At 39.2% G+C, this 8,642-nt stretch overlaps 1 protein-coding gene across 1 annotated transcript; it reads left to right on the top strand.

Annotated features, from left to right (window-relative positions):
• The first annotated feature begins 4,615 nt into the window (after positions 1 to 4,615).
• Positions 4,616 to 7,448, top strand: LOC148041664 (uncharacterized). The gene is made up of 5 exons (XM_087681107.1): positions 4,616 to 5,697; positions 5,879 to 5,964; positions 6,144 to 6,449; positions 6,545 to 6,628; positions 6,867 to 7,448. Exons 1-5 carry the CDS (start codon positions 5,332 to 5,334, stop codon positions 7,213 to 7,215), a joined length of 1,191 nt encoding a protein of 396 aa, XP_087537233.1. The 5' UTR covers positions 4,616 to 5,331; the 3' UTR covers positions 7,216 to 7,448.
• The last annotated feature ends 1,194 nt before the right edge of the window (positions 7,449 to 8,642 follow it).

The following is an 8,642-nucleotide window of genomic DNA, read 5'->3' as shown; positions in this document are numbered from 1 at the left end:
CTATTTTCATGGTATTAGAGCTATCCCATGGCTACACAAAGCTTGATTGAAGTTTGAGGTGAAAGCATTGGAGTATAAAAGCAAGCAAGCAAGCAATGGGTAAGAAGCTCTTCCATCTTACTTAATTTGTCTTGGATTATAGCCCTTTAAGGCTTGCCTACTATGATTTTTGGCATCTAAGGTCATTTCACCCTCCATTCTAGACTTGTAAGTCATCTCGATAGTAGTTTTTGGATATATTGTAGTTTTAGTTGTGTCAACCATTTACAAGTACACAAGTTACAAACCTCAAATTTGTAAGGTTTCAGGTATTTGCTAGGTTGCAGACACATAAGGCATATGCACATAGATTGCAAATCGTAGTCATTGTTATGTAATAAATGAAAACGCCTACATTTTTAGTTATGGTGCACTTGGTATTAGCTTATTTGGAGATTGTAGCTTTTTGCAAGGTTGTATTTTTTGTCAAAATTTCTGACAACTTCAACCAGATTATTAGCAAGAAGCTTGATAAGAATAATTATCCTACATGGACATTTAGGATGGCAAATTTCTTGAAGGGCAAAGGTGTTTAGAATTACATTGAAGGAGACATGGTAATAGCACCCGAAGTTCTTATGCGAAATGCTATTGTAGAACATGTAAAGGCTAAAAAAGATTGGGAGTAGACATAGAGTAAAGTCATGTACCAGTTATATGTGAGTGTCACAGATAGCATGATGGGCTATTTGTAGGAATCTAATACCCCTGCTATTGCATGGAAGAATCTAGAAAGGCTATTAAAAGTAAATACAAAGGCGAGAAAATTGTAGCTCAAGTTAGAGAGCTAAACTAAGTAAAAAGAGGAAACCTGTCCATTAATGATTGTGCCTTGAAAATCAAGAGTATCATGGAAGCTCTTGGATCTATTAGTGTGGTAGTTGATAATGATGATGTTGTGTATGTATGCTTAGATGGACTTGGAGATGAATACAAGATCTTTATGTCATCTATGAATGCGAGGGATGATATCCCTAATTTTGTAGACTTGATTTCTATATTGATACTTGAGGAGAAGAACCTTGGCTTGGATTCCTCTTCTTCTCAAAGCAAGAACAAGTCTAAATAGGTATACTAGAAGAGATAGAGATTGTAGTAGAGACCAAGGTGGTGGCTTGATCAAAGTTATGATGCATAGCAAAATAGAGGAAGATAGTCTTAATGAAGGGGGAGTCAAAGAGGCCAAGTTATAGATTCTAATAGGCAACATAATTTTGATGATAGCAAAGAGTGATGGCATTGTAGTCAGAAATGCCACATTTCTAAAAATTACTTTAGAAAGAAGGCTAAAATAAGAATTGGAAAAAAGTAGCAAGGGAATTATGCATCTAGCACAATAGAAACAATGATGACAAAAGTGAAGAGTTGTTTGTTATACAATAATTTATGAATACTATGACTGTTGATGGTTCATCAAAGAATGATGTATGTTATGTAGACTCAGGTGCCTTTAACCATATGACTTCTTATGAAGAGTGGTTTAGAGAGATGTGCAATCCATAGTTTTCAGGCTATGTGGAGACAATGGATGATACAACTCACTCTATTACTCATGTTGAAAATGTTCCTTTTGAGTATGTAGGGTGGTAAAACTAAGTACTTGACTAATGTGCTACATGTATCAAATATTACAAAAAACTTGATTTTTGTTGTGTGATTAGATGGTAGAAGAGGGATTGCAAGTTCAGTTCACATTTGATGGTTGTTATGCAGAAGATCTCAAAAATAATTATAGGTTAATTATAAAAGAAAAATGTACTAGCAGGTTATTTATCCTTGATATAAGTCTACCTAAAATGGATGCTGCTATGTTTACATAAGGTTTAAGTATTGTGGCCGATATTGAAATTTGACATAAGAGAACTGGTCATGTGAATGTGCAGTGGCTAAATATATGCAGTCAAAATAGGTTTTGGATGGTTTGTCTAAGTTTAGAGTGAATGGGATGCATAAACTATGAGAAGCATGTCAATTTGGAAAGTAGTCAAGGCATGCATTTTCACATGAAAAGCATGTATGTAAGGAGCTACTTGGATATATACATTTTGATGTGTGGGGTCTTACAAAGACTGCAACTTTGAGTGGTTACAAGTATTATGTTTCCTTAATTGATGATCATACTCGCGACTTATGGGTTTACTTTATATGTGAGAAAAGTGAGGGGTTCACTAACTTTAAAAGCTTTAAAGCTTTGGTTGAGAAGGAGATAGGATTGCATATTAAATACCTAGGGTCGGATGGAGGGGGAGAATATCTCTCCAATGAGTTTTTTGACTTTTTGCAAAAAAATGGTATAAAAAGGCAATATACATGTAGATATACTTTGCAGCAAAATGGAGTTGTTGAGTGGAAAAACATGCATATTATAGAGGTGTCTCGTGCATTGATGTTAGAAAAAAGACTTGGCTTATTATTATTGGGGTGAAGCAATTGTTATTGTTGTATACATCATGAACATGACACCTACTGCTATTGTACATGGTATGACACTTGAAGATAAGTGTACGAGTAGAAAGCCAAATTTGTCCCATCTAAAAGTATCTGGATGTATTGCTTATATACATATTCTTGATGAGTTGCATAGTAAATTAGATCTCAAAGCATATATTTGTTGGATATTCTCTTGAGTAGAAGGGATATAGATGTTATAACCCTATTATACTTGGACTGAGAGTTAGCAAGGATGTTGTTTTTTTATGAAATGAGTAGATGGTACAGTAATGTGGAGAATGCAATTGGGATTGATGAGTACGAGAGTGTGGCTATGTAGAAAATAGGTCAGCAGTCATAGACATTAAGTAGATTACAAGAGTCTCCTAGTCATGGTTATATTTGTAGATCTTGGAGTGGCAGATTGAGGTCACAGGTTACTCCATCAAGTACATCACAAATGTCAAGAGAAGGTAAAGAGAAAGTTGGGGACTCACATATTATGATAGATATATTATTAAGTTTCTCTCATGTTGATGCTAATTTAGATGGCTCTAAATAGAGCTTGGATGAGGAGTTTGGAATTTTGTCTATTAAAACACTTGTGTGCAAAAGGCACAAGAGGATGCTAAAGTACATGGTAGTGATCGAGGTCCACATAGGTCAAGTAGAGTAAGAAAGCCAATGCAACAATTGACATATGATAGCTATGTAGCTTATCACTATGCATACATGGCTAAGGTTGTGTAGGATGTAGAACCCACTTGTTTTGACAATGTAGTGGGCAATGAGTATTGGAATTGTGCTATGGATAAAGAAATAACTGCACTTATGGATAATGACACATGGTTACTTAGATGGAAATTGAGTTGGTAGTATTTTAGATAGGAGGTCTACCAATGGTTTTATGTTTTCCTTTGGCAGTGTTGTTATTACTTGGAGCAGTAAGAAACAATCGACTATTGCCTTGTTTAGTATGGAGGCAGAGTATAGAGGTGCTGCAATGGTAGCATGTGAGGTAGCTTGGTTAAGCAAGCTACTTAGTGATATGGGATGCAAGCAGACAAGAAGATTATCATCTACTGTGATAACCTTAGTAGCATTCAATTAGCTATGAATCCAGTGTATCATGTGCTCGAACATGTGTGGATCAAACATAGAGGTCCATTAACATTTCATTTGGGAGCAAGGTTTGATAGGTGACATTGACTTGGTTTATGTTAGCATAGAGGATCAAACTGTTGACATTTTCACCAAGACCTTGAGAGATGAGAAGCTTTCATGCTTCAAGACTATGTTTGGAGTTCATGAGCTTATGTTGAGCTTGAGGGGGAGTGTTGAGATGTGAAGCTCTACATGAGCTAGGATTCACTACGTGTCTTGGTGATGTGGTAAGCTATTATTTATTGGCATGTTAGGTGATCGACATGAGGATACTCTAGTGATTCTACAGCTGGTGGACTACACCCACATAGACTATCCTTGGTTATGTCACATTTAGTATGCTATCTCTTCTTTCCTTAGTAGGTTCACACTTGTAACTGCGTATACATACGTTGTGGTGCTTTCACATTAGTCTTTTATCACATTATAGACTCAGTTCTTTCGTGTGGAAAAAGAAGAAAGAAGAATAAGAAGAAGATTTCGGCCCTATCTCTCTGTATGCTCAAGTCTCCATTGCTTTTGTGTGAGTGCTCTTTGTCTCTTCACCTCTTTCCCCTCTTCTTTGTTTTAAGACCACCTACCTAGTTACGTGTGGTTGGGGGTAGGTGGTTGTTAGTTTAGGGGGGTGAGTAGTGTTGGTCTCTTCACCTCTCTTCCCTCTTGTTTGTTTTTAGGACCATCTACCTAGCTAGGTGTGATTGGGGGCAGGTGATTGTTAATCTAGGGGGTGTGGTGTCTCTTGACCAAAAGCTCAGAATGTTGAACTTGTAAGAAAAAACAAGGGAAATGAGTCTCTTTTCATAGGAATGGAAATGTTTACAACTTCTAAAAGGGGAAGTGTGGGAACTCGCCCTAAGACAAGACTAGCATCGAAGAAAAGGAGTCGAATGTACGACGAAAGGGTTAGTGCATTTCCTTTTGGACTAAAATTATTGTTTCATAGATGATGATTGTGAATGTTCAAAGGAGTAGTGTAGTGTTTGGACTAAAGATGTTGCTCATATATAACTGATCCAAAGACCCGGGCGACAGACAGGAGCACACACACTTCAGTGCACCTTTGACGCAGAGAGAGAGAGAGAGAGAAAAACAGCGAGCGACGGAGTGAGCCAGTTATGTCTTGCATTTTGCCCTTCGCGTAGCAGAAAGGAAGAAGAAGAAGACGCCGAAGCAGCAGAAGCCGGAAACGGAAACAGGCGAAGAAGAATCAGAAGAACCACGAAAAGAAGAAGAAGAAGCCGGAATCGGAAAGCAGGCCAGAAAGAATCAGAAGAAGCAGAATAAGAAACGGAGACGAATCATCAAAACAGGAGAGAGAGAGAGAGAGAGAGAGAGAGAGAGAGAGAGAGATCAGCTGTGCCGGCTCGCATGTTTCTTGCTTTGACTGTCCACGTCTTCGCAAAGGCTTCCGGCATTCATGTCTTGTAAGCTTTCTTCCAGAAGGTTTGTAAGCTTTCTTCTAGCTATGGCGGCCTCAAGTTAGGTTTTTTCTGCTGTTCTGTTGGCTAGCCGTTAAAGAGCACACCTTTCTCATTTTTGCGCGCGCACGTGGTTTTCTCGTTTCTTCTCTACCAAGAAAACCCTAGCCATGGCCAACGTCCCACGACCTTCGCCTCTTCCACCTTGAACCCAGCCACGTATTGGCTTTGCCACTTCTGTCTCCGTCTTCCTGTTGTTTCGCCTGGTCTCAAAGATTACATGGCGTCTTCTCCTTCTTTTCGTGATCCCGAGAGCTATGAATCTCGCGGATCTGCCTACTTGAATGCCGATTGCTCCCCCTTCCGCTTCCCCTCAGCCTCAGCCCTGCCTTATCTCCTGCCTGACACAGCTGCACCAGTGTTTCCCCTCTCGATTGAAGATCTTGGATTTGGCCTAACACTTGCAGATCAGTGTTGTAGGGATGCCACTTTCCTCAATAGTGTTTTATTGGATGAGCGACATGTTTTCCTGTGTTTCAAAGAGCCTCGGAGCTGGCCACCAGTGGTTGAGGCAGCAGATTTTGATCGGCTTCCTCGGTTACTGGCTGCCGCAATCAAGAACAGAAAGAATGAAATGCCAAAGAAGGTAATTCAACTGAATGTTCCTGTGAGATGAAATAGAATTGATCTTCTGCTCGCATGGGAAGTTGTATTAGGTGTCATTAGAGCGGTCTGCGTCTTAGAGTTCCTTGGCTGGAGTTGATTCATTTGCATTTTTGATACCATTATTGAGTGACCTTTAGTTAATGATTTTTTTTCGGAAGCAGACACGATTAACCATTTGTGAAGGGAAGGATGGAACGGAGTCCTCAAATGGAGATGTGATGATTTTTCCTGACATGGTCCGATATAGGTAAAATGCATGGCGATAGCAAAAGTGAATATTCAACCTGAACTTCATAGTGATGTGTTTAGTACTGGTATATGAGTATATAGTTTTTTGAGGAGCGTGTTAGATCTGAAGGGTTAAGTAGTAAAAAATTAGTACTGTGCAGATTTAGGTCTGACTTCAATTTTTGTAATGCACTTCAGGGGCTTAACTCATTTTGATGTGGACACCTTTGTTGATGAGGTACTAGTTCAAAATCAAGATTGGGTATCGGGAAGGCCTGAGAGATTATCAGGTACTCATATTTTTGTTTGTGCTCATGCTAGCCATGATCCTCTATGTGGTGTCTCTGGCCCTCTTGTCATCGGAAAGCTCAAAGAGGAAATATACGCTCGAGGCCTTGATGGACTTGTGTTTGTTAGGCCTTGTTCTCACATAGGGGGTCACAAGTACACCGGAAACTTGATTGTTTATGGTTTGAATTCTGATGGTGGAATTCTGGCACGCTGGTAAAGGTCTATTTTTGGCCAATGCTTTTATTGGACTATTCTTTGTCCTGTGTGTGTCACATTGTGGTTACTAAAAGTGATTGGATGTGTTGCAGCTATGGATATGTAACTGCAGATCATGTATGCAGTCTTTTGAATGAACTAACAGGCCAACGATCCAGCTTAAATGAAAAGTGGAGGTCAGTGTACATTGCTTGTGGCCTACTTTATGTGCATGTTTGTTTTGACTAGCCTGTTTCGGATTTCTTGGTGTCGCTTAAACTGCATCTCCTGGAACTTAGATGGTGAACTCTTTTGCTGCATAAATTATACATCCTCTTTTAGTAATCATTAACTATAATGTGTTTAACATGGTCTTCTAATGGACTAAAACATTTATGATTCTGCGCCAAAATCTGAGAAGCTGATATGTTTCAGGATCCGCCATGCAATCATGAATGATAAAGTTAAAGAACTTACACCAACTTCTGCTGATGATTGTGAGGTTGACGTCACCTGTGAGGATGAATCCTCATCAGTGCTTGACCAGAATAATGGCAACACCATTGTGAAGACCAATTTTTGCTTGAATCACCAACTTAAACCTGAGAGGTCAAGTCAGGCAGGGAGTTCGCGGAGAGTTTATTCAAATTATCGATGGTGGCAGGCATCCTGGTGGTTTGTTTCTTGGGAGAGGGATGACACACTTGCAGCTCTGGCAATTGTTGGAGCAGCTGCATCTGTTGCTGTAGCATATCACTTGTACAGAGTGCATGCCACATCCTGATCCGGCATTGCAGCTCTCCAATCTTTTAAGGATGCTGTTGATCCTTTCCGCGGAGCAACCCTTGAGGATCTTAGTTAGAGATAAGAAACCTGAGTCAAGAAGCATACTAGATGCAGAACCTTATGAAATGTCACATGTAAATCTAACTGGGCTAACATGCCTTCAAGTTGCACATGTATCTTTCCCTGTAAATATGTTGAGGTTGAATGTAAAGAAACTGTAATCCTGTGTAATTTGTACCTTGTCTTATTGCAGCTCTTATTGCAGTTATGATTGAGGGATTTAATATAGTGGTTTTGAAATTCTCTGTTCTTCAGGTGGTTTCAATGTTGTGGTTTTGAAAACCTTGTTCTTAGATGGTCTCAATGTAGCACACTGCTATGTTGAGACACTTCATTAGCATTGCTAGGTGGGAGATCTTAGGTAATGGTTTTGCCTTGATCTGAAGTGCGCGCGTGCGCGCGCGCACACACACACACACACACACACTCTCTCTCTCTCTCTCTGTGGGGATCCCCTAAGAATGTCTCTTTTGTCAGGGTTTTGATTAATTTGATTCTAATGTAGTTTCTAGGTAGTTTTGTGCTTTTAGTACCCCAAAGCAGATTGTATCTAGATAGATGATGGTGTATGGTGCCCCTATGAAGAGTCTTGAAGTTAATAAAGCTCTCTCTCTCTCTCTCTCTCTCTCTCTCTCTCTCTCTCTCTCTCTCTCTCTGTGGGAGCCATGGTCTAGTGTGCTTTGTGTATGCTTGTTTATTGCATGTGCATGAAAGCTTGGAGTTTTGAGGGATTAGGATACAAAAACATGTTGAATGATTGGTGTTATCAGGTCTCGGCAGAAGGAAATAGAGAGTGCTTGTACCCTCATATTTGTTGTAGGTTTTCTAATGTAACCTCAAGCAATATTACAATTTGCATGGCAGTGAGCTTTCCTTGATCAAATTTTCACAAAAATTAAATGTTTATCATTTGTGAGTGATGGATTGGGAGATATTGCAATTGCAACTTGTGGATGATTGTTGCCTAAAATAGCATGTTAAGCTATTTAAATTTTACATAGTGACAAAATGTCTTTACATTTGTAAATCATGGATTAGGAGATATTATAAGCATATCTTTTGGACGATTGGTGCTTAAAGTAATATATTAAGCTATGTAAAATTATAATCACATGTACATTTGATTGGTCTTCTTGCATTTCAAATTCGACATTTAGCTTGCGTTATTCGCTTTTCTTTTTTAGGCGGTGTTAACTTCTACTCTTGCTAGCCAAGTGCTAATTCCATGGCACACTTTGTTAATGCTATCATGAGGGTCTTCTAAAGGTTTAGAGTTTGGATGTCCATGGAACTCAATGGATGGAAGGATGAGCTGTAGGGGAATCATCCAAAAGATATTATAAGCATGTCTTTTGGATGGTTGGT

This window comes from Lygodium microphyllum, chromosome 1 (assembly GCF_053477565.2).
Source record: "Lygodium microphyllum isolate KBCC chromosome 1, Lygodium_microphyllum_v1.1.10, whole genome shotgun sequence".
Taxonomy (NCBI): Eukaryota; Viridiplantae; Streptophyta; class Polypodiopsida; order Schizaeales; family Lygodiaceae; genus Lygodium; species Lygodium microphyllum.
This window is presented reverse-complemented; position numbering and strand designations above follow the sequence as displayed.